We start from the raw sequence: 25,373 nt of genomic DNA, 5'->3' as shown, positions 1-25,373 counted from the left end.
GTCCAAAAGTGGCTCGGATCTGAGCAAATTGGAGAGTCAGAGTATCCAGGAGAAGCTGCTTTCTGCAGATAAGAGAGAGAAGTGACAAAATTACACCGGCAAACTTTTAGTATGGTGCCTGACATGTAGGTGAATTATCTCCCTCTCGAGCACAAATATTTATTCAATATTCTAGTGTGCTTTAGTGGAGTGCTTTCTATTCTGTAATGCTGCCTTGTTTAAACCATTTCTCCTTTGCTGTCTTGCGTCTTTGGAATCTCTGCCGTCTCAGGTATGGGGATGCAGTGCGAGAAATTGATGACAGCATTGGGAAAATCCTGAAGTCCCTTCAGAACCTGGGCATCAGTGAGAACACGTTTGTGTTTTTCACATCTGATAATGGGGCTGCTCTTATTTCAGCACCTAAACAAGGTAAGAGGTTTTTAATGAACAGAGCTGGGCCTGAGCTGTGAAGTGTTGGGTTGGGTCCAGATCCAAACAATCTCACAGTTTGAAGATAAAGATATCTGAGTGTTTGGTTTCATCCCTTATAAGCTAAGAGAAGCCTCAAAGTTCAGGAGTGTTCAGAACTAGCGTTCTGCCCCCAGTCCATGCTTGTGTTAGTTGCTCACCAGGCACACTCCTATTTGGACAAGCCACCTATGCATTCTATACTGTGCCCTGTGTTAATAGGTATACAGGGAGTCCCCAACTTACGCGGATCCGACTTATGTTGGATCCGCACTTACGAACGGGGCTTTTCTCGCCCCGGAGCTCGTGGGCAGCGGGACCGCCCAGAGCGCAGCGGTCCCGCCACCGCGTCCTCCGGGGCGAGAAAAGCTGCTCCAGGTCTCCCTGGTGTGCTGGGGGGGACTCCCCAGCACAGTAGGGAGACCCGAGCAAAGCCGCACAGGCGGCGGGGTCCCCCGCCTCTGCGGCTTTGCTCCTGTCTCCCTGCTGAGCAAAGGAGCAAAGCCGCACGGGCAGCGGGGTCCCGCCGCCTATGCGGCTTTGCTCCAGGTCTCCCTGGTCTGCTGGGGGGGGGGGGGTGCACTAGTTGCGCCCCCCGCCCCCCAGGCAGACCAGGCTTTTGTTGTGGACGCCTGGGGTAGAGCAGCTGGGGTGCTGCCGGGTTGGCCCTGGGGGGACCTACCCGGCAGCGCCCCAGCTGTTCTGTCCCAGGCTCCAGATTCAGCCACTGTTGAAACTGATCAGTGGCTGATTCCAGGAAGCTGGGGGCAGAGCAACTCTGCCTCAGGCTTCCTGTAGTCAGCCCCTGGTCAGTTTCAGCAGCAGCACCTGAATCTGCGTGGGGTGGGCAGACTCCTCAGTTTCTTCAGCTGTAAGGCTGCATAAAAAGTGGGGGCCTGCCATGCAAACCAGCTGCTGTCTCTGAGCAGAGTTTTTCCAGGGAAATAAAATGTACCTTCACTTTTGTCATCGTCATGTCTATAGCCAATGAAACTCATATCTTAAAGGCACATGAGAGAGTCACATTTCAGGCTGCTGTGTTCCATAGAATCCTAGAAATGTAGGGCTGGAAGGAACTTCAAGAGGTTGTCTAGCACACCCACCTGGGCAGAGGCAGGACCAAGTTTGCCTAGACCAGGGGTTCCCAACTTTTTTTGGTCCCCGTAGCCTCTTGGCTTTTAGTAAACCTTCCCCATACTCCCTATTCAATATGAAAGGAAATAAATTCTAGACTCTAGAATCCACAACTTTTTTCACTAACACTACTACTTTTGGAATATTTCAATTAGGATAATCTAGTTATTTCCCAAATATTCCCCGTGCCCCCTAGACAAGCTTCTCATACCCCAGGTTGGGAACCCCTGGCCTAGACCATCCCTGTCAGGTGTTTTTCTAACCTATTCTTAAAAAACTCCAGTGATGCGATTTCTACAGCCTCCCTTGGTAACCTGTTGCAGTGTGTAACTATTCTTACAGATGGACAGTTTTTCCTAATATCTAACCTAACCTGCTGCAGGTGAAGCTCGTTATTTCTTGTCATGCCTTCAGTGGACATTGAGAACAGATGATCTTTCTCCTCTTTGTAATAGCCAGCAAGGGCTCCCCTTTGTCTTTTCCCAAGTTAAACATACACAGGGGTTTTTAACCTCTCCTCCTAGGTCAGGTTTTCTAAACCTTTTATCATTTTTGTTGCTCTCCTCTGGACTCTCTCCCGTTTGTTCAGGTCTTTCTAAAAATGTGGCACCCCGCACTGGACACAGTACTCCACTAAGGCAACACCAGTGCCAAGTAAAGCAAGACAGTGCCTATATCTTAGACACTACTCTTAATACATGAGTGGTTAAACACTGGAATAAATTACCTGGGGAGGTTGGAGAATCTCCATCCCTGGAGATATTTAAGAGCCCGTTAGGCAGACACCAGTTAGGGATGATATAGACAGGGCTTGGTCCTGCCGTGAGCGCAGGGGGCTGGACTTGATGATCTCTCAAGGCCCCTTCCCATTCTAATATTCTATAATTCTGTGATTCTATGCCAGAATGATATTGGCTTTTTTCACTTCTATCATGTAGTTGACTCATTCAAGTTGTGATCCATTTTTAGCTGCTTCACTAACATGCAACATTTAAGAGTCCTATAAATGAAAGAAGCTAGCCAAAAAGAAAGAACTCTTTTTTTTCATTTGATAGCACACTCTGTTTAGTCTACTAAGCAGTCAGTTTCTCCCCTGCTGAAAAGACCTTCACAAGCATCTCTTGGAAAAACACCTTAGTGTTTATCAATTTTCTTTCCTCTAGGAGGTAGCAATGGGCCTTTTCTGTGTGGTAAACAAACCACTTTTGAAGGTGGGATGAGGGAGCCAGCTATTGCCTGGTGGCCAGGACAGATCCCTGCAGGACACGTAAGTATCTGGCCTTAATTTTAGGCTTAATCCAATGCCATTTGAAGTCAATAGAAGGAGTCCCATTGGCTTCAGCAGTCTTTGGTTCAGGGCTTTTAGCACATTCTCAATGGAATCACTAGGTCCAAACCTGGGCTCCGATTAAGTAAAGAATTGATTGATGTGTATACAACAAGATCAGTTAATTATGTTATTGCAACATTATACTGTGAATATGCATGGTCATATTTTTATAAGCACTAAGGGGTTTGACTTCAGCCAGCAGATAACTTTTTGTTTTCCTGGTCTGCCTAACCCCTTCACCTCTGCTGGGTCATACTTCTGTCTCCCCAACGTTTTTACTGGACTGTCATTGTGATCAAATGGAATGCAGGGACATTCCTGTCCCTCTGTGTCCCGCTACAGAACGTGGTTCCTGAACACATTCTGCATGTCCTGTAGCATGGAGTGATTTAAACCCCACGCTCCTGGGTTTTGTGAGTTGATAGCTGTTTCGCTCAGGGAGGTCTGTGTACCAGAATGTTGCTGTTTCCTGCCTGCGCAGAGATTAAAATGTTGCTCATTCTAGAATAATCCTCAGGTGGCAATACCAACATGTGCAGGAGATTGTCCCAGTACTCATTAAAGAAAGATCTAAACAACTCTTCAGGAGGTAGGATTCCTGTTAAATAATGTGCATTCCCTACTCCTTTGTAGATAGCTTTTATTCAGAAAGAAGCGATATTCATCATCTTGACACTGTGCCCAAGATCACAAAATATTTATAAAACATTTTTCTAATTTACATTCCTTCTCAATGTTGTAAGTAAATCGGATAATTTATAGAGCATATTTAGAGGGCCACTTTCAGGTTTGGGCTAAAATTTGGAGCATGAGGGTCGTTAGAGCTTGTCATTTTTAAAAGCATTACAAAAGCTAACAGGAATGTTTTTATGATTCTTTAAAGTTTGAAATGAAAACAGTTTATTGTTTGAATTTCAATGTTCCCATGAAGTCCCTGCAAGTCAAGCATTAGTAACTTTGGACCAGTGCATGAGAACACGAAATTGAAACTATTTTGTTTTCTGTGTACAGATTGAGTCAAGTGCCAAAAGTAAATAACCATCATAAATGGGAACAGGTATATTAGTCTGAAAACATAACTCTAAGGTATAATTAGGAGCAAGTGCAAAGAAATGTTTTAGCAATAATAACAGTAATCTTGTACCTGCAGAATAGCTAGATGTTTCATGCAATAGTGAGAAATCTTTGCCACCGATCAGAGTCTGTGTGGTATTTTATGGTGAGTTGCTTCCTGTTTTAGAAACTGGCTGAAAGTTTAACCTAAATTTGTATGATCAACCATTTATGAATGGTTAACACATTGGCTCACACAAATGTGGGACCACATTGCCGTGGGTATACACATACAGGCCCCGGTTTGGCAAGCTACCCCTGTGTAGAAAAGCTCTTAAGGATAAGATTAACTTGAAGCACATACTTAAGTCTTCTGATTAGGTAAATCCTCAGCTGGTGCAAATTGTCCTGGCTCCATTGACAGCTCTGCCCCATTGACTTCAATAACATTTAAATATGCACTTGACTGTAGGCATATGATTCATTCCTTGCTACATTTGGCCACATTTCAGGAAACTGGTCACCAAATGGTTATGCATATAGACATCTCATCCTGAGAGACGTTGTGTTCCTGCAAATCCCGTTGGGCTCAGATTGCTTTTCAAACCTATGGCCCGTACTGTGCTGCTTTTTTCTGTGTTGTGGATGTGCTAGTGTAACCCACACATCTGTTGTGTGTGTGGTGTTCTGTCCCGTCTAGTGTCACTGAGACCACTCAGAGAGAGAGAGAAATGAATCTTCTCTACAACTGGCTGGTAGCTCATACATTTAGCTCCAGAAGCTCACTCGCCTCCAACCAGGGTCTGTGGGTGTGACATTAGCCTGAGTGATATCTATAAATAAATACATAAACACAGATGTTAATAGGTCTTCTGTGCTAGGATTCTTGAAGTCAAGGCACCTGCAGTGTGATGCCCACAGCAGCACTGTCCACAGGTGAGAGGTACAGCATTGCTTAAGGTTTTTAGGCATTTGCCCTCTGGTATTAGAGCAGCCTGTATAGTTTTTATAATGCATAGTTATTTCGCAACAATTGCCTACTCTAGACAAGTGGGTGGAGAGCTTCTCTGACTGGTTTTTTAGGGGGGGAGGGGTTAACTCTTTTGCATCTCGTATGTTGAAGCTACAAAATAGCCCACGTTCCACTTAGTCTGAGTGGCTGCAAGAAATGTCTCTTTACTCTTAATCCTCAAAAGCGATAAAGAAAGAAGCTGAGGTCTTCTCTGCACCAGCAGAACGACTGCTAGGCAGTGGCGGTGCAAGCTGTTACCTTCCCAGCCCGACCTGGAAGGAAGAATGAGAGGTTAGTTCAGTGTTAGTGCCCATACAGATGTGACCAAGTAGCTATCAGATGGTGACAACTTTTGGTTACTGTTGACCAAGGCAATGTTCAAAGCAGTAGCCTGCTGTTGAAAGTTTCCTTGTCTTGTTACCAGTGGCCTGAGCCGGTCAGCTGCTCAGCCCTGCCAAACTACTGGAGTTGACCCTGCCAAAGAATGACCGTGTCTCTTTGCTGATGGTCAGCAATTTGATAAATGCAGAGTGATGCACATTGGAACATATAATCCCAACTATATATACAAAATGGTGAGATCTAAATTAGCTGTTACCATTCAAGAAGGTAGCAAAATTTGCGGGTGATACCAAACTGCTCAAGGTAGTTAAGACCAAAGCAGACTGTGAAGATCTTTAGAGCAATCTCACAAAACTAGGTGACTGGGCAACAAAAAGACAAATGAATTTTAAAGTTGATAAATGCAGAGTAATGCACCTTGGAAAAAATAATCCCAACTATATACAGGCAGTCCCCGGGTTACGTACAAGATAGGGACTATAAGTTTGTTCTTAAGTTGAATTTGTATGCAAGTCGGAACTGGCTCCAGATTCAGCTGCTGCCACTGAAACTGACCAGGGGCTGACTACAGGAAGCCGGAGGCAGAGTTGCTCTGCCCCCAGCTTCCTGGAATCAGCCTGATCAGTTTCAACAGCTGCTGAATCTGGAGCCTGGGACAGAACAACTGGGGTGCTACCCGGTAGGTTCCCACAGGACCAACCCGGCAGCACCCCAGCTGCTCTACCCAAGGCGTCCCGCAACAAAAGCCTGGTCTGCTGGAGGGAGGGGGGGCGCACTAGCTGCGTCCCCTCCCCCCCCCCCCCCCCAGCAGACCAGGGAGACCCGAGCAAAGCCGCACAGGCGGAGGGACCCCGCCGCCCGTGTGGCTTTGCTCCTTTGCCCCCGAGCAAAGCTGCACAGGCGCCGGGATGCCGCCTGTGCGGTTTTGCTCCTGTCTCCCTGGTCTGCTGGGGGGGGGTCCAGCAAAGCCGCTGGACCCCCCCAGAAGACTAGGGACACCCGAGCAAAGCCGCCGCCTGGGAGGCTTTGCTCGTTTGCCCGGGAGCAAAGCCGCCCAGGCAGCGGGACCCCCGCCGCCTGGGCGGCTTTGCTCCTGTCCCCCTGGTCTGCTGGGGGCGTCCAGCAAAGCCACTGGACCCTCCCCAGCAGACCAGGGGGACAGGAGCAAAGCCGCTCAGGCGGCGGGAGTCCCGCTGCCTGGGCGGCTTTGCTCCCGGGCAAACGAGCAAAGCCGCCCAGGCGGCGGCTTTGCTCGGGTGTCCCTGGTCTGCTGGGGGGGGTCCAGCGGCTTTGCTGGACCCCCCCCCAGCAGACCAGGGAGACCGGGAGAAGCTTTTCTCGCCCCGGAGGACACGGGTGGCGACCTGCCGCCTGTGAGCTCTGGGGCGAGAAAAGCCCCGTTCGTAAGTGTGGATCCGACATAAGTCGGATCCGCGTAAGTCGGGGACTGCCTGTATACAAAATGATGGGGACTAACCACTCGAGAGATCTTGGAGTCATTGTGGAGAGTTCTCTGAAAACATCCACTCAATGTGCAGCAGCAGTCAAAAAAGCAAACACAATGTTAGGAATCATTAAAAAAGGGATAGAGAATAAGACAGAGAATATCTTATTGCCACTATATAAATCCATGATACGCCCATATCTTGAATACTGCATACAAATGTGGTCACCTCATCTCAAAAAAGAGATCTTGGCATTGGAAAAAGTTCAGAAAAAGGACAACAAAAATTATTAGGGATTTGGAAGGGTGCCAGATGGAGGGAGATTAAAAAACCTGGGACTTTTCAGTTTAGAAAAGAGGAGACTAAGGGGGGATAGGACAGAGGTCTATAAAATCATGACAAATATGGAGAAAGTGAATAAGGAAAAGTTATTCACTTGTTCCCATAACAGAATAACTAGGGGCTGCCAAATAAAATTAATAGGTAGCGGGTTTGGAACAAGCAAAAGGAAGGTTTTCTTTGCGCAGTGCATAGTCAACCTGCAGAACTCCTTGCCAGAGGAGGTTGTGAAGACCACGACTCTAACAGGGTTCAAAAAAAGAACTAAATAAATTCATGGAGGGATGGGTCCATCAATACTTATTAGCCAGTATGGGCAGGAATGGTGTCCCTAGCCTCTGTTTGTCAGAGACTGGAACTGGATTACAAGGAGAGGGGTCACTTGATGATTTCCTGTTCTGTTCACTCCCTTTGGGGATCTGGCATTGGCCCCTGTTGGAAGACAGGCTCCTGAGCTAGATGGACCTTTGGTCTGACCCGGTATGGCCATTGTTATGTTCTTAAGAAAAGATCTTGGAGACATTGTGAATAGTTCCCTCAGGGTGCAGCATCAGTCAAAAAAGCAAACAATAGGAGCCATTAAGAAAGGGATAGAGAATAAAACAGAAAACATCAAAGTGGCACTGTGTAAATCCATGTTAGGCCCACACCTTCAATACTGTGCGTAATACCCCATCTCAAAAACAATATGTTAGCATTGGAAAAGGGACAGAGAAGGGCAACAAAAGTGATGAAGAGTATAGAACAGCTTTTGTATGAGGAAAGAAAAAGATTTGTTCAGCTTGGAAGAGAGATGACTGTGAGGGATATGATAGAGGTCTCTAAAATCATGAGGGGTGTGGAGAAAGTCAGTAGAGAAATACTATTTACTTTTTTGTATAAACGTAAGAGGTATCACTCAATGAAATTAATAGGCAGCGTGTTCAAAACAAACAAAAGGAAGTGCTTCTTCACACAGTGCACACTTGGCTTGTGGAACTCTTTGCCAGGGATGTTGTGAAGACCAGAGCTCTATCAGAGTTCAAGAAAGAATTAGGTAAGGTCATGGAGGATAGATCCACCATTAGCCAATATGGTCAGGAATGCAGCCGCATGTTCTGAGTGTTCCTGCCCTCTGATTGCCAGAAGCCGGGAGTGGGCAAGAGCAGTGGTTGCCTGTTCTTTTCTTTCCCACTGAAGCACCTGGCATTGGCCACATTGGAAGACAGGGCACTGACCCAGTATGGTCTTTATGTTCTTATGCTGATGGTCTTACTGACTTGTAGCTTTTTTTATTTCAGTGGGCGTATTTCTTTATTTCATGCTAGAAGATTTATCTAGCATTGCTTTGGTTCTTCAGAGCAGGGGGGCTGTGGATATGGGTTTGCAGGAGTCAGGACAGGGGGTTGGAAGGTGTGGGGAGGCTCTGGGCGGGAGTTGGGGTGTTGCAGGAGTCAGGGCGGGAGGGGAGGGGTGCAGGAGTCAGGGCAGGGGGTTGGATGGTGTGTGGGGATGCTCCTGGGGAGCGTGGGGGCCATGTTGCCTGGCTGGCAGCATTGCTCCCCCAGGATGGTGGGGGCTGCGGTGCCCGGCTGGCAGCTGCTACCTGGGGCTGGCGCGCTTGTGTCCCCCCATGGTCATTCTGGAGTATAACTTTCCTTGCTTCCACTGCCCTCCCTTTCTGTTTGATGAGAAACAGTCGGATTCCAGGCACATCCCATTGCTTTAGCACAACCAAACCCGTAGCTTGTTTCAAGTTAGGAGAAGAGGAAATTTGGTGGTCCTAGCTCTCACCGTGTAGGAGGAGTTCTTGAACACACAGACTCACGGACAGACAGACACATCAACTCTCAAATATATAGTAGATAAAAAGGAATGTTGAGTAGAATTTATAAAGGAAATCAAGTGGACAATTCCAGTGGCATATGAGTAGAGTAATAGGCAAGGGCTGGTGGAAATGGGGTGCTATGACACAGGAGGCTGCTTCTGGTGTTGGCATGAAAATTCAGTTCCCTTTGGCCCCGTGTGTGGGTATGTTTATTCCCTCACAAGCACCCTTTCTGTAGCTTCCTCCCCTGCTCCATTTTCCAGGTGAGTTCAGAACAAGTCATCATTTAAACATTCCCTGCATCACACTTGCCTTCTGGAAGGATCCAGCTGAAAGAAATTCATATTCTGCTGGTATTTGAATCCCTCTCTCTTTCTGCGTGCCCCCTCCCCGGCCCTCCCCAGTTCCTGCTCCCTGAAGGAGAAAAGAACATATCAACCCAAAGACAGCACTGCAACCTTTTCTTCACTATCTCCCATGGGGCGCAAATTGAAATTGAATTAGACAGGGATATCAGGTCTGCTCGCTGTGATAACTGTAAAAGGATTTTATTTAAAAACACCCTGACATTTGTTCACCCAGTTTCAAATATTTAGCTTCCCTCCTTTCCTTTCCTAGCGGGGGCGACTTTATTAATTGTCGCCTTTGATTCAGAGTTAAAGCTTGAAAGCACTGATAACGGCAGTGGTGACGATTTCTTCCTGCAACGTGGCCCACAGCAAAAGGATTTCATTTTCTTAAAGACGTTATGTGTTCACTGAGATTTAAAAAAAAGCGGGGGGGGGGGGGGGGAAGCCCTTCTTACGTCCCTAATGCCAGCTGCTCCTCACTGATACGAGGAATATCTGATCTCGCACTCCTTTTATATATTATTTATTTTCTCTGGGCTGTTACTCTCTCTGGATTTTTATTTTTCTTTTCTTAAGGAAAAAAATGGAAGAGGCAACTAGAATGAGAGTGCTGTTGACAGGAGAAAATGGTAATTTAAAAAAAATCTCTGAAAATACTTCAAAGTTGGGATAAATATTAACCTTTTTTATTTTTTTTCTCCCTCTTTGCGGTGCTGCAGAGCACAGATAAATCCAAGTGGCTATGGCACTGGCGTTTAATTTCCTTAAGAAGTTTTCTCTGCTTCACGGAAGAATGTTGTCTGAGACCAGACATATAATTGGATGATTAAAGGGAGCCATCTACATCTGGTTATGTTTAATAAAGGCCGGTACAAGAAGTCAGTGGTAGCTCCGTAGGATTGTCACAATGCAGCGTATGAGAGGCACACGTCTCTGCTTGGCTGTTGGCTCTTACTGTCTGTTAGCCAAAAGATGCAGGTGACTGGATTGAGTGGCGACATGGAAAGTGATTTTATTTTTTTGGATTTGCCTTATAAACCGTGAAAGGCCTAATTGCAAAAAGTCTTACACGCTAGCTGTCCCATTCATGCCTGCTGCAGGCACGTTAATAACTAGATCATGGGCCAAATCGCCCCTTTATTAGTCTCTCAAATCCTTTGCATGGCATTTCTCCAGCCTCACAATGCATGTGATGTGCAAAAGGTAAATAACGGAGCGAGAATCCGAGACGCTCTTGTGTGAAGTTGTCCACCTTTGTCAGGAATGGAGGTGATAGCTTCTTTGAAGGAGGATAACATTGTTATTATTTAATGTCTGTGCACTCTTCCCGTGTGCACAGCCTTTTGCAAAACACATGCAAGGCAGGAGCCAACGGGTATGCTACCCTGCAGCAGGGGGTTAGCCTCCCAGCCCTAGTGAACAGACTCATGCTAGCCCACTGAAGGGCATGGGTCTTAGAGTTGGGTTCCAACCAAAGCAGAAGTGACTGCACTGCTGTTTTCAGCCCCCATAGCATGAGAGCCTAGGTCAAATGCTCTGGGCTCTGAGACTTGCTGCTGTGAATTTTTTTTTCAGTGTAGGTGTATCCCAAGGGAGTAGCATGCAGACAGCAGAGTGTAAGGAGCAACATACTAGCACCCATCAGAACGGAGCCCATGGGGCCTTACCCTTCCCCACCCCACCTCAGTATGTGATGCCACCCTAGAGAATTTGTGTTCCTGTTTGAATCAGCAATACAAAGGCACATCCGTCATTCAAGGAACAGGGAGCGTGTGTGCAACCGTTGTGTATGCGCAGCAAGTTACTGTCCTGTTGGTGTCTGATTTACTTGTTGGGGTGGAAGGCAGTGGGAGGTTTGTAGGATTTGGTATGGTGTATGTGGGTTTGTTTGGGTTTGGATTTGTGTGGCTCTTCTGGTATCCGTTCCCATCCCTTCCTATGATTGGTGCTTTTCATTCAATTTCTCCTCTGTAGGGACAGGGGAAGCATTTCCCGTATCCTACTAATTAAGTATCGATGCAATGTGTATCAAGTCCACGATTAGTCGATAAGGGGCTGCTGCTTCTCGGCGGTTTAAATGTAGTAGGAGCTGGGTGAGCTGGCAACCTGGCTTCTGCTACATTTAAACTGCAGAGCCGCAGTGAGAGTAGGTCTGGGACCCGGCACGACCCGGGACTGCTTCAGTTCCAGCCTGCGCCAGGTCCTATGCTGTACCTCTCCCTTTTAAATTTAGCGAGAGTACCGGCTCCTGCTCCCCGCTTTCCCCCTTGCTGCCTCTGATATAGAGGCAGAAAGGGGGGAGGGAAATGAGGGTAGTCGACTATTTTACTACTTTTTTACATCCCTGTATCCTACCGCAGTGTTAAGTGCTTTGTGATGAATTCGAGTAGTTAAGAAATGAGGAAGTAACTGTAATCCAGCAGAGTGACATTGCAATGTTAAATGCTTAATCCACCCTACTAGTGCAAGCACGGCCTGTAGCCTGTTGCTTCTGGAAAGAGAAAAATACTGTAATTTTCAGAAATATCTTTTAATTCCCCACTTAAGTTCTTAGATGTTCTCTTTTTCAACCTATTGGCCATCCTAGCCACTTAGAACAAGAGGTTTAGAAAATCCGAGAAAGGTGTGTTCCCCTTAATAGGGCTGAAGACTCTAAAACAACTGTGCTGATGTGTTGTACTGTTCCTCTTATCAGAATTTGCTCTAGTATTTAAATGTCTTAATGTCAGCTTGGTAAATGGAGATCCATTACTTATTAGCAGGAAGATTTGTGGATAAGTCAGGCTTTGATGGTCAATGTTTTGACAGATATATTGGTGTCCTGGGTATTTAGAAGAATATGTGGATCTGCCCTGGATGGAGAAGAAAGAAAATGTTCTTTTCTCCACTATACGCATATTGCATTGCGTCTCCTGGCTCCTCATTTCAGAATTCGCAGTATGCCTGGGAAGGATCTGTTGTATTACATCTGGTACTGATTCATCTTAGCACGGCGGGCTCACGCTTTCTCACTCGACTTAAAATATCTGCCTCAACTCTGTGCCACGGTGGTTAATTTCCCAAGGCAGATGGTAGTATCCTAATGTAGGAGCATAGCACAGAAAGAGTGAGTGTGTGCGAGAGAGAGAGCGCGAATCAGTCAGAAGGTAATAGGCAAAAACAAAGATCGTGTGGGATGCTTGTTTTTAGAATAATTATTAAGACAGAAGGAATTATAAATACCTTATAAATTGCTATCAGTTAAAATAAAAACCTCTAAAAACTCCACTAGAGTAAAAAATGGTAGGTTTTCCTCCTTGATAAAAATACTCTAAAATAGTGCAGTTTCTCTATTCAGGAATTGCTGAAAACTGTTTGTAAATTATGTTATTGGTCCCTGAAGGTCACTCCTCATCCGCCCAGCTCTGTACTTCCTGGGAGCTCACCCCTGGCCTGCAGGGCTCTGGAAGGGGCCAATGAGTGGAATAAATCAAAGGAATTTTGTATACTTACTTTTTTCAATCTCAACATGAATACTATTGTGCCTGTGCAAACCAGGGGGAGGGGAGGCTAAGCATCCCAAAGTGACACTCCTGACTATGAATGAATGAGTGAAATAAAGGGGAAGATTAAAAAAACTCCTTGGAAAAACAACATGAAAGGAAGAAGGGTCTGGTTCAGCCCTCTAGATGCGAATAGGGACTTTGCATGTGACTCTGATGGGAGAAGGATCAAGCTCCAAGTGAGAAATGTTAAGAGATGCAAAAAAGGAATGGGGCCGAGAAAGCAGCCCTTTTGCGGCTGGGAAGCAGGCAGCCTCGTCTGCTTGAGTTTGTATGGGAAGTCTGTGCAAATGCTCTTTGTTGTCTTGTCGATTTCAGGTGAGTCATCAGCTGGGTAATGTGATGGATCTCTTCACCACCAGCCTTTCCCTGGCGGGACTGCAGCATCCCACAGACAGACAGGTTGACGGTATTGACCTTTTACCTGCCATCCGGCAGGGCAGGGTAATTGACAGGTTAGTTATGAGTGCAGAGCTCACAGCTCCTCCCTCATGCTTCTTGGACGGGCGTAGAACTCATTTGTTTATTTTAAAAATCCCTTTTTTAAAATTATGGTTAATTTTGCAACTGGCCCGGTGCCCTTTGTGTTCCTAATAGCTGAATCGGGGTGAGCAGTAGAGATTGACTTTCTGTGCTAATTACCTGCTGGAGCTAGCCAGGTGGGACTACTTGAAACTCAGCAAATTGCCATGAAATGGATTCCATGGGCATGTTCAAGTGTCAAAGGGTTAGCACAGATCCTGGAACAGCCTGCGGTCATGTTGGGGATAAATCCTGGGAACTCTAACCTGGCTAGGGAGAGGAGGTTTAATTATTTAGAGCTGTGTGGCAGCAAGACTATTTGGATCCTTCAGAGAACACTGCCGCTGCCTACAAAAGCATACAGGCCTTGACCCTGGAAAGGGACTTTGCTGAAAGCCCTCTTGCTCCTCTGGGTCTGCTTGTATGGCTCCTTTGTCAGGGCTGAGCTTGATTTGAAGAGCTGGGCTAATGGACAGCAGGGAGTGGGCTGTGTTAAAACAAGGCAAGATTAGACAATAGACATCCTTGACTTCCTTTCCGGGGCCATGTAGGGCAGGTGAGTGTTTCCAGGAGGAGAAGGAAGCAGCCTGACACAGCAGAGAGGGTGTCCCATAAATAGGGGAGAGCATGGAAGAAGGCCCAGGGACACTTGCAGGAGTCTTCTGTGTTCTCTTCAGTACTGACCTTGAACCTTAATTCAGTAACGCTGTGTTTGGACCCATTAGGGCAGAAAGCACCTGCATAGCGATGTAGGTGTTTCACCTGGGGTCGGATTGAGGGTGTTATGGGATCTGGGAAATGTCTGTGTACGGGGTTCTCCTTGTCCCCGAGTACCCCACTCCCGGTTTCCCTGCAACAAACCCACTTAGTCTGGTTAGTGTCTATAAGTTTATTACATTTAGGTTGCGCTATAGATGCGCCGGGGCGAACTATCCCCACCCGACTGAACGCCGACTGGTATGACGGCCCACTGGGGGGGGGAAAGGGGGTTCGGGCCCACCTCACTCCGAACCCCGACCCAGGGCCCAAAGGTTCGACCTAGGTCCGACCTAGCGAAGGGGGTCGAAAAACCCCTAAACTCCCCCGCTCTCCGGGTCCACTCCCCCGCCCTGGGCCGCTTCTTCCCCCGTGCTTCCTACTGGGTAGTCAGAGGACCCCGGGGTTATGCCTCACCCCAAGGCCTCCAAAGTCTCGGACCGGCTTGCCGCTCACCCCCTTCTCTGTTTGCCAGGGAGATCCCCCCTTTCGCTGGCCCGGCTCCTCCATTTAAATCCCCCGCCCGGATGACGTCCCCTCTGACATCATCCCCCCGCGCCACTTCCGGGTCGCATGAGGGTGACATCCCGGGTGACGTCACTATGGCCGGCCCCTGACCGCACCGGAGTTGTCTCTCCGTCCTGCCGCCTGTTGCCGGCCCTGGCGCTCCCCACCTGAGACTTTCCGCGGCGTCCTGTGCCGCCCAGCCCCTGTCCTCCGGACACAACGGGGACCCCGGGGCTTCCGGAGGGGGCGGGTCTGACCCACCACAGTCTGCAACTAGTATAATTTCATTTCTTTAAGGTTGAAGAGGTTCTTTATTGACCCAAAGGTGGTTTTTTTCACCGCAGACGCTAATATTTTATTATTCTGCCACTTGCTCTACAATAATTGTCACTTGAATGCACAAGATGAACCAGGCCAGCTCTTCCAAAGCCAAAAGCTCCATTAATATATTTTCCAGTGGGCTAGGATTTAACATTCTTTTTGGATAAGAAAGCAGGAACAATAGAGATGTTTGGGGATGGAAAAGATTGTTTAAAAAAAACCCAGAAAACTTAACACAAAGACACCCCAACTAGAGAAAGTTCCTTGAGGAACAAATAATAAGGGTGGGGAAGAACAGGATGAGTCCTCTTCTTTTTACTGGTGTGAAAGAAGAGGGCCTAGTTTTGCGTCCTTGCAATCCCTCTCACCTCCGTCCCATTATCCCTTAGGAGTTCTTGGTGTGTACAAAATGGACCAAAGGGAATGAGCCCTGTGTGCTGACTGTGTTTTTCCCTTTGTTCGCAAGCTCCTCATAAATACAAGGAGTAGATGACCTCTCAAGGTCCCTTCCAGTCCTAGTATCCTAGTATTCTATGATTGTTTGTGCATGATAAAAACTATAGTTCATACTCAAAACATAAGGAATCTAAGATCACTCCTATGCCTCAGTCAGGGAGATTTTTCATCTTCTCCTACCATACAGTTATGGTTTTTGCGGTGGAACCGGAAGATTGGATAATTCTTCCGAAATAGGAATTCTGAGTCCAAACCAAAGCTCTAGACTCAGAACTGATGATGACCAACTTTTTGATATCGTGTCATCCACCTTTAACTATTGGAAAAAGCTGACCAGGTTGGAAGTCCTTGCATGAGGAATGCTGCCAACTCAGCCTGCCCTCTGTAGATGCTTCAGTTCTATAGCAATTGGGTGGTTTTGTTTTATCTTCCATTCCAAGAGCAATGGAGCATTTTGCCAGTGAACCCAAAAGGAAAAGGGGACCAGTACTGAGCTTCCCATAGGATTTTTTTGAAAGTGTGGCACAGACCATTAACTGGTCTGAATGGAATATATTTTCCAAATATATCCCCAGCGTGCTCCCTAAATTAAGAGCACCACGGTCATTTGACAAAGGTATCCTCCAGAATTACGTTAGGCCAGGTTAAAGGGAAGGCTTTTTGAGCCGTTGATGGGGATGGAAAATAAAGCACATTGGAGTGCTCGCGGCTGTGATTTGGGTGCATTCTGAAAGGACACTGGAAAGCAGAATGCATCTTCAATGCCATTTCCCTCTTCTCCGGCTAATCAGCCGGTGTGACAGAAACAGCTGGTCGTCTGGTGCTCTCTAGCTGTCCCCAGCCATAAACAGGAGACCAAGCATCAGATGTTCTGTGAATCCCCATCACACACCCCACTCTTCTGAGACATTTGGTGTTTAAATCGTCACGCTCTATGGAAAATTACAGGGTCTGATAGTTCAAGGATTAACAATCCCTGGCAGCCCAGTTGTATAATGTTTCATTCTTGCGCAATGTGAGCTCTCAACTTGATGAACACTTTAAAAAATGTTAATTGAAAACCTTGCAGCGGAGACGATTAGCAGGCAGCCTGTGCCTGACTGATAGCTGAATCGGAAGTCAGACTCCATTAAAGTGTTTGTCTCCCTTATCAGGGTGCCTGCTGAAGCGCTAGTGCGGGCACATTGCATTGCTCATGCAGCTGCACTTCCCCTCCCCCTTCTGCTTCCCCGGCAGGCCAATATTCTATTACCGTGGCAACGAGATGATGGCCGTGAGACGGGGGCTTTACAAGGCTCACTATTGGACCTGGAGCAACTCCTGGGAGCAGTTCAGCCAGGTAACCGAAAATAAACTAAACCCTTCCGCTTGTTTTCCCCACTCCCAGGGGCATCCAGTGACATTCTCCTCATGGTGGCGGGGGGGACCCCATTAAAGGGGCATTTGAAATCACCGGCATGTCACTGCGCTCCATTTTAAACCAGCCTTTTCCTGGAGACGTTGATGTGTAGTTACAGCTGGATGTGTAGAATAAAGTGAATGGAGGAAGGAAGCCTCCATAGATATGGCAGTGTTGTTCCAGGGCAATCACAGAAAACTTTCTCCGCTTGGGTTGTTTGGGGCTGTTGGAGGGTTTTTTAGCACTTACTAGACTCCAATGTTAAGCATCTTTTCTTGATTGAATTCTTAGCAAGCCTATCTGTCACTCCATTTGGAGTGTGACATTAAGTGGTTGGTGCGGATCCTGCGTCTGAATTGAATGCCCCCGATATAAATGAATATAAGGCTGCTTTGCTAAACAATGCAGGCAGAGGGAAGGAAGCACAGCTGTCAGCAGCTGACTGGGTAAAGAGTCGCTGAAAACAGAGCACACATGTTTAATCTCTTACAAAAGCGTGCACAAGCCTAAATCGTTCTAAGACTTAACACATTTTTGACCTCTCCTGGTTGATCACCCCTTTGTTATAAGTTATACGCTGTTGCTGGTTTTCTCATCTTGTGTTTTTCTTGTTCCAAACTTAGGTACTAAACTCTGGGGCATTTCACAAATGGCAGCATTACAATTGTGCCATGCTGATTCTGCCCTTAAAAGTGAAGTAAACGTGCTGTGGCACAGCTCTCGGCAATTTCAACAGCAGGCTGGTGGTACGGGGGACTGTTTGTAAGATTATTACTATTTGTTATGTGTGGTAGGTCCTCAGGGCTTCACAGGTGCAGAACTAAGTGCTGCTGGCATTTGCGGATGTGAAAACAAGCATGTAGTTTGTATACTTAAGGCGAGGGGAGGGGGCAGCATCAAGGGAGTCGTTTACAGCCATGAATGTAAATGTTGTACATAGACTGTAAGGCTCAAAGAGTCCAAGTTGCAGTTTGATATGGCACCAGAGAGACTTATTGACTGGAAGGAAAACTGGGCCCCAAAAATGCACCGCACACTTGATATCATTAACCCTTGGTGAAGGGGATGACGCAACATAGTTGCATACAAGTGTATGTGAATAAAGCTGCTATGTCTCAGGAGAGTCAGTGTGTGGAAGATTCTCGCTCTATGAGGGGGAACACTGGGAAAGGGTGCGCATATGCACAGCTGTACACTTCCCACGTGTACAGAAGATAATGTCAGATCTGAGTAACGGCTCTCCATTGCGAGATGAGCACACACACGCTCTTGTGTACCTTGTTCAGAGAAAAAAAAGCACTGATCTAGCCCTGTTTCCCCATGTCTGCCTATGTATGTAGCTGTGGTAATGGAGACCTGTTACTCATTTCAAAGACTCTCCCACTGTGAGCAGTGGCAGTAAGGTAATTAAGGAATATTTCTTCTTTCGAAGTCTTTAACTGCTGGCTGATTAAAGTCCGTAATTATGCTGTACATCAGAGACATGATTAAAAATTCACTTGCTTTCCTGCAGCTTGTATCACATGTGGTTGATGTGGGTAAAATTGGAGCACATTAGTGGACAGACCAGCCATTAACAACATGCAGAGGAAGCTGGGTCAGAAGTTTGCTCCTGTTCCTCTCATGTCCTCTAGACGTTAATTATAACCCTCACGAGTTTAAAATCAGCCAGAATACAGAATATTTTTACAGTTCTGGTGTTTGTTTTCTTATTTGCAAGCTAGTCAGACATGACCGCTACACAGTTCCTGCTTGCTGTTACTTCTTTGTGATCAGTAACATTGATATTTGTTATCAGTAATATTGGCATTATGGTTGCAATACTCTTGGTAGAGTAGGAGGGGCCAGTTTTGCTTGCTGGCTTTATTGCAAGTGGACTTTAATACACTCTAGAGCAGTGGTCCCCAACGTTTTGTGGCTGCCGGTTGCCTGAGGGCGGGGCCATTCACGCGCTGGGCGTACGGGGGCGGGGCCGCTCACAGGCCACGTGACTGGGGCTGGGGCCAAGCATGCGCCGCACACCCGGGGCCAGCGCTGGCATGTGCTGCGACCCCGGGCAGGAGCTGCCCAGACGCCGCGCACCCGGGGGTGGCACCGGCATGCGCTGTGCATCCGGGGCCAGGAGCCGCCCAGGTGTCGCGCGCCCAGGGCCGGCACCGGCATGTGCGGCGCGCCCGGGGCCAGGGCCGGCACCGGCACGCACCGCGACCCCGGGGTAGGGGCCGCCCATGTGCCCGGGGCTGGCACCTGCTGCACACCCGGGGGCGGGGCCAGCCCAGATTGCTCTGCGGGCGCACATAAATGGCCCAGCGGGCGCCATAGCGGGGACCACGGCTCTAGAGTGACATTAGAAATCCTGATTGTTGACAGAACACACGAGTTTGCCTTGCCAAGCCAGTAGGGCTTTTGGCTAAAGGTGCATTTTTACCCTTTCTAATGGTGGGGTCTCCTGACTGGCTCATTATGTGATTATCTGAGTCAAATGTGGAGACGTAGTCAACCCCCTTTGAACTTGGAAGCCTTTCATGCATAAGGATGATGGGGCCAAAGTCAGATCTGGTGAAAGCTGATATAGTTCCATCATTTTTATTGGAATTGCAACCATTTAAAACAGACCTGTGGTTGGCCAGATATGCCAAAACAGCTCTGTTTGTTTTCAAGAGGTTTATTTAATGGATAATTTAGTATCTTGTAATTTTGGTAGAGTTGTTTCATTGTTTTATGCTTCAGCCAAACCTCCATTCGCTCTTGAAAGACTCTTCTTAATTGGCAGAATGGAAAATTACTAAATATGAATAGTCTTGTCCGAATTCAATTTTTTTCTTTCTGTTTTTACTCTTTCAGGATATTAAATGGTGGGCAGGGTCGGGTTAGGATTGGGGTGCAGCCAAAGAGGGCTCCGTGTGCCACTGAGAGGCCCAGAACATGGGTGCAAAGTTCGCGGGAGGCTGAGGTCTTGGCTTGGAGCAGAGACCATCTGGCCAGGACTCTCTATACAGGAGGAGGAGCCCATGTCTGTTATGGATGTTAACCAGTTAGCTGGTAAGGATACTAGTAAGCATGAGGCTTACCGGTTGACTGGTTAATTGTGTCTTGCCAGTGAACTCTGGCAGGCCATGCTGTGTTGAAGCAGCCCTAGCTGCAGCGCTGGACCTCACAGCTGTGGCGGGACCACATGTTAGGCCCTAAGTTAACAGGTTAAACACTAGTGCTGAACCAACGAACTATTTTAACATCCCTCCTGGCTGCATGGGAGGCCTAGGGACAGCTCCCGCACTCCTGGCTGGTGAGCGAGTGGGGCCATGACAGCAGAGCTGCAGAGGACTCTCCGGCTTCTCTCAGGCTGGGTGATGCCCTCTCCCTTCATGTGCCTGGTGTGGGGAAGGCTGCGATCTTGGGAGGGCAGGACAGCAGGGAGGCCACCCTTCTGTGAAGGGCTTTGACCCTGAGCAGTCATTCAGCAGTATGGTGACCTCTTCCACAGCTGGGGGTTCATCCCTCACAGGCCTGGCCGAGAGTCTCTGCCCTGCCCTGCAGGAGGGTTGGAACAAACTGTACAGTGGGGGTGCTGAGAGCCATGGCACTGAACTGTAAACACACTGCATAATAGAATCTACCTCAAGCCAGGCAGTGCAGCAGCCCTCTACTTCCAGCCCCGATGCTGCCCTGCCAGCCTCCCCCACACTTTGCTCCTGCAGGGATCCAGTGTCCCCAGGCAGGAAGCTCTGTGCAGCTGAGCTGTTGTGACCAGTGTTCCTTCTAAGCTGAGTGCTTGGGCTGCTGCCCAGGAGAGATCCAAATGCTGCCCATATGATTAGCAGGGCGCCCACGGTCGGCAGCCTGTGTTTCTACTGATGGTGCACCGCCACACATGCCTTGGTGCACATAACAAAATTTATTCTGCACATGGATGGGAAAAATTAAAGGGAACATTAGTCATGTCCCCCCCACTCATTCCCTTGGTAGCAGGGCTGCAAAGGGCTCGTTGCACTGCCAAAAGGGCAGTGACGTTGGATCGCTGCAGGGGCAGGGGAACTGCATTTATGAGGCTGCATTCATGCCATTACTGACCAATTTTTTTGTGTCAAAATTACCAACGTCTACACATTTAAAATGAATCCCACCAGATCAAAATATAGACAACTTACACCAGTTGTAATGCATAGTGTGTGTGCTTTTTAAGATGTTTATACCTGTAAATGCCACTGAACAAACCAGATTCCAGTTGATGTAGGGCTGGAAAATATCACATTGTTATCTTTCTGGTCCCATGTGATTCTTCTGAGCACCTCCATACTTTTCACAGTCAGGCTAGGTTAAGAAGAATTTGTGCAAGTTAAGGAATTTTAGCCTCTAACCTGGAAAGCTGCTTGCTTGATTGCAGCGTTAGGGAGCGAAGTAATAAAGTAGGTGTATAATGTAGCACAGAGGAGAAGCTTACAGAAGGCTAACCCCAGGAGATAACTTGGTTGTGCATGCTTCTCCCCATATGGCACTTGGGATATTTACACAGCAAAGATCCAAGGCCAGCAGTCCACCAGTTTATAGTCTCTGTGCTTTATTAAAGTCTTATGACATTAATGCACTGTAACTGGTTCCATCACCTGCATTCTAGTTTGGGATTAAAATTCATGTCATCAGTCACAAAGCAGAAATGGTTTGTTTTATGTTTTGTTTTTATCATCCAAACCTAGTATTTTCTAATCTGCTTCCTCCCATAAATCATTGCGTAACTATTTGGTGTTATCTTCCCTGTTATTTCTACTTGATTATTTAGATAACTTGTATTCATGAACAGCTACTCCCTTGAATAGCATACGGGAAAGAAATATGAACCCACTCAGCAGAAGTAAGTGAGGCTAAGGACTTGATGGCACACACCACTCTTGCTTGTAAATTACATGGGTCGCTCACATTAGGAACATTTACCTAGCTGCCATCGCTGCACAGTAAAAAAGCCTTTGTGATTTACAAATGGTTTGTATTTATGCAGTCTGAATTGTCTGACATCCAGGAGCTGATGACTAGGATAGAGATAAGTGAATTTACCGAGGGAATATATTTATATCTGTAAATAACTTGAGATTTAATATGGATTGTATTCCAGAGTTAGATTTGGTTTTGGACTGGGGGGGAGGGGGAAAAGGAGACATGGAGACGTTTAAGAATTCTGTAGTCTCAGACTTCATTGGTGAGTCAGTAAAGGCATGATTGTGCAGGAAAAGCACTTTATTTACCCCTGTGTGACGTAGTGGGGGTACCTGGCTGGTTGCTATGCTGGGGCTGTGGGTGACCCCCCCACTGGCTGCTGTCGGTACCATGGCCCAGCAGGACAGGGGATGAGTCATTATGCAAAGAGGGTCTCTCAACCTGTCCGACCGGCTACCCCCCAGGGAGAGAAACAAAGGAAGGGGGAATGCTGCCCTGGCTGGGGGGGCAGGGCTGGAAGAGAGGTTAGTCTCTGTCTGGCATCATGGAGGAAGCAGCCTAGGCAACAGGCTGGGGGTTTAGGAGCCGAGACCCCCCCCCCCCCAATCTCAAGGGGGGCTGAGGCATCCTAGGCCTGCCCTGCAACCAGATGACATCTGTGCTGTATCCTGGAGAAGCAATAAACTCCCTCTGTTCTACCGGCTGGTGGAGTCTGTTCGTGCCATTACGGGGGTGCAGGAGGCGGGGGAACCCCAACACGTCGTCACACCCTGGAGTTTAAAAAGAAGCTTTGGGAGCAGAGGAAGCAGGGTCTGCATGCATTGCTTTGCTGCAGTGGTGCGGCAGAAACCTGTAACCAGATTCACTTGGAAGGCACAGGCCAGATTTTCTGCTCTGGTAAGTGGAATGGCTCCATTGAAATCAGTGAACTATGCTGCTTTCGACCTGCTGAGAATCCTTTGCTTTGGTGCTTATGGCTGTCAGAACATAGGCTGTTCCATAGACTGTAACCTGGTCTTGCCAGGTGAACAGCACCGTGTGTACACTACACATCAGGGGCAAATTGGTCAGAGGCTTCTATGACGCTCGGTCATGTAGTTTGGCTGGAAATTGAAACTAGACCAATTTAGACTAGAAGTTATTAACAGGGAGCTTAATTAATCACTGGAATAATTTACTAAAGGATGTGGTGGGCTTTCCATCATCAAGATTTGGATGTTTTTCTAAAATATGCACAGTCGTTCAAACAAGAACAAATTCAGGGAAGGCCTGTGATCTGCAGTGGGTCAGAGTAGATGATCCCAGTAGTCCCTCCTTGCTTTGTAATAAAGGAGTTGCACCCAGTTGGCATTGTGTGCTTGTACGGAAGAATTGTAATTTACAGGGTAAGGGGGCAGAAAGGGAGATGTAGCCAGGAAAACCAATTTAAGTGTAATCCAGAGCATGCCCCTCTCCCACTCCACTCCACCACTTTACCTTACAGTTGCTTTTCCTGCTGCATCCCTATGACATTTAAATTGTATGTGTTCTGCACAACCACGGAATGTCTATCACTTGTGTGTCTATCACATACCGCTTGTCACACTGAATTTAGCCCAGAAGGTGTCCGTGAAAAGAGGCAGCTCCAGGACAGGCAAGTTTACTCGACCCTCTCTGCCATACACAAGCCCCTGTGCTCTGCATTGCCCCCATGGTGCCCTGGCCAGTTGATCAAGAGCAGCACTGAAGGCCTTTCAAGTTGGGAGCTATACTTATCCCTCTCTTACAGGGAGGGCAGATCAGCTTTATGCAGGGCCTGGGGGAGGGAAACCAAGGGGAAAATTGGGGGATTTCTGAAGGAATCTGCTTGCCCCTCCTTTTTTTGAGAGTTAGGTTCCTTCCAAAAATCTCAATTTTTGTGCTTCATTAGAGGTAGCAAGAACTTAAGCATCCAAGAGGTTAAAGCTCCTTCCTTCTGCCTAGTCCTCAGCTCACTCCAGCAGAGCAGTGATAGAGATGTAGCCGTGTTAGTCTAGTGTAGCTGAAACAAAATACAGGACTATGTAGCACTTTAAAGACTAACAAGATGGTAATGTGATTTGTCCTTTTCATGTGTGTTCATTTTTTTAAATTGTATCCTTTGGTATATATGGTTGTGACTATTTTCTTCCACTATTTGATCTGAGGAAGTGGGTCTGTCCAGTAGAGCGTAGCTGTTTGGTAGCACCAGGGACATGACCTTGGCTGGATCTGTGCAAAAATATTTTTTAAAAGCCCTTTGGTTTAGTGCATTGTGACTGATAAACTTCAGCCTCTCTGCTGTCAGCTTAGAAACTTGTTAGTGGTTGTCAGTGGTTTTTCATAAAGGGAGTGAGTGTGTGTGTGTTTGTGTGTGTGTGTACGTACACAAACACACCCTATTGTTTCACTGTAAAATGCCAAAGGGGTTATTTGTGCTGCGGTCTGTTCTGATTGCCCTTCTCATCAACATGAAGGAATCGATAAACCCTTTTCTGTGAGGGGGGATGTGAAGTCAAGTAGAACCTCACAAATAATGACATTTGATTGTGGTCCTCTGAGCATATGAGCAAGCTATCGATCGCTTCTGCTTGAGAGCCGATGGAGGCTTTTCGATTTGCCCCTTTTCTCTGGTCCCTTCCAGACAGTTAACACATTAGAAGCGATTTTTTGTTCAACAGGGCTTAAACGGCTGCCAAGAGAAACTAACACCAGCATTTTCAGGTGTTCGGTCACTCCGAGCTCCAGTGCTGGAGGCTTTTGCTCAGAAATGCCATGAGGGAGAATTGCTGCTGTCCAGGGCTGTGGCAAGGACGAGGAGGAACAGCAAACTGCTACCATGCTGGGAATGCCGGCCTCAGACAAGCTGGGTTTTCCCTAATACGAATATTTGCTTGGTTGTTGTGTGTGTTGAGCATTGGAATGAGGGACCCATGATAAGGAGACACAGTCCGGTGTTTGCTGTGCCACTATCGTAATCCACAGTCGCTTGTGAATTCAGAAGGATCTGGGATCGTGCCAGGGAGATGAATCGCCAGAGGGCTTACATTAACACAGTGCTGATTCCATCACTTGGCTAGGAGCCCACAATGGCGAACTGTTGTATTTGTCTCATGTCTTTATTGACATAACATCTGTGGGCCATTTGCTGTGAAAATCGAGTCACAAGCGGTATAATCAACGGGAGGTAGCTCTCGCTGAGGGGGGAAAAAATCAGGTTACAGCAGGCGGATGGGAGGGGCAGGCACTCTTGCCCCCTTAAAAGTCCACTTTTCCTGTCTGGGGGAAAGGGTTATTTTTATTTGTTATAAGAGGAAATCCAAGTCATTCAGCAAAGCTTCTTTTACAACATACAGGGCTGTGCAGTGGCACAAGAGGAGATCTGGTGCCTTGGCAGAGATGTTTCTGGTTGCTCTTTGCAAGTAATCTGATGCTCTTTGCTCCTTTACTTGGTCCTTTCTAACAAGGCTCAGAACTGTGACTAGCTGTAGACACATCCCTTGTGTTCTTACAAGTGTGCAAAGATCGGAGAATTTGTCTAAATGCAAGCAATTACCTTTCTCCTTTGTGAGCTCCCAGTTATTGTAAATGTATACAGGCAGTCCCCGACTTACGCGGATCCAACTTATGTCGGATCCGCAGTTACGAACGGGGCTGCCCCGGAGTACACGGGCGGTGGGAC

General features: G+C 47.3%; 1 protein-coding gene across 5 annotated transcripts in view; it reads left to right on the top strand.

Annotated features, from left to right (window-relative positions):
* The window catches only part of GALNS (galactosamine (N-acetyl)-6-sulfatase), a 79,294-nt gene that overhangs the window by 31,210 nt on the left and 22,711 nt on the right, over positions 1 to 25,373 (top strand). For 4 of the 5 annotated variants that reach the window (XM_075939867.2, XM_089781555.1, XM_075939868.2 and 1 more), the window contains 4 exons: positions 272 to 411; positions 2,748 to 2,851; positions 13,123 to 13,259; positions 16,603 to 16,705. In XM_075939867.2, the coding sequence (XP_075795982.1) occupies positions 272 to 411; positions 2,748 to 2,851; positions 13,123 to 13,259; positions 16,603 to 16,705 (484 nt within the window). Of the gene's footprint in view, positions 1 to 271; positions 412 to 2,747; positions 2,852 to 13,122; positions 13,260 to 16,602; positions 16,706 to 17,388; positions 22,592 to 25,373 lie in introns of all 5 variants that reach the window. The other variant, XR_016350524.1, reaches the window with a different exon arrangement.

This window comes from Pelodiscus sinensis, chromosome 12 (assembly GCF_052426305.1).
Source record: "Pelodiscus sinensis isolate ZL-2025 chromosome 12, ASM5242630v1, whole genome shotgun sequence".
In the NCBI taxonomy this organism is placed as follows: Eukaryota; Metazoa; Chordata; order Testudines; family Trionychidae; genus Pelodiscus; species Pelodiscus sinensis.
The sequence above is the reverse complement of the archived record's forward strand: the minus strand, read 5'-3'. Positions and strand labels throughout refer to the sequence as shown.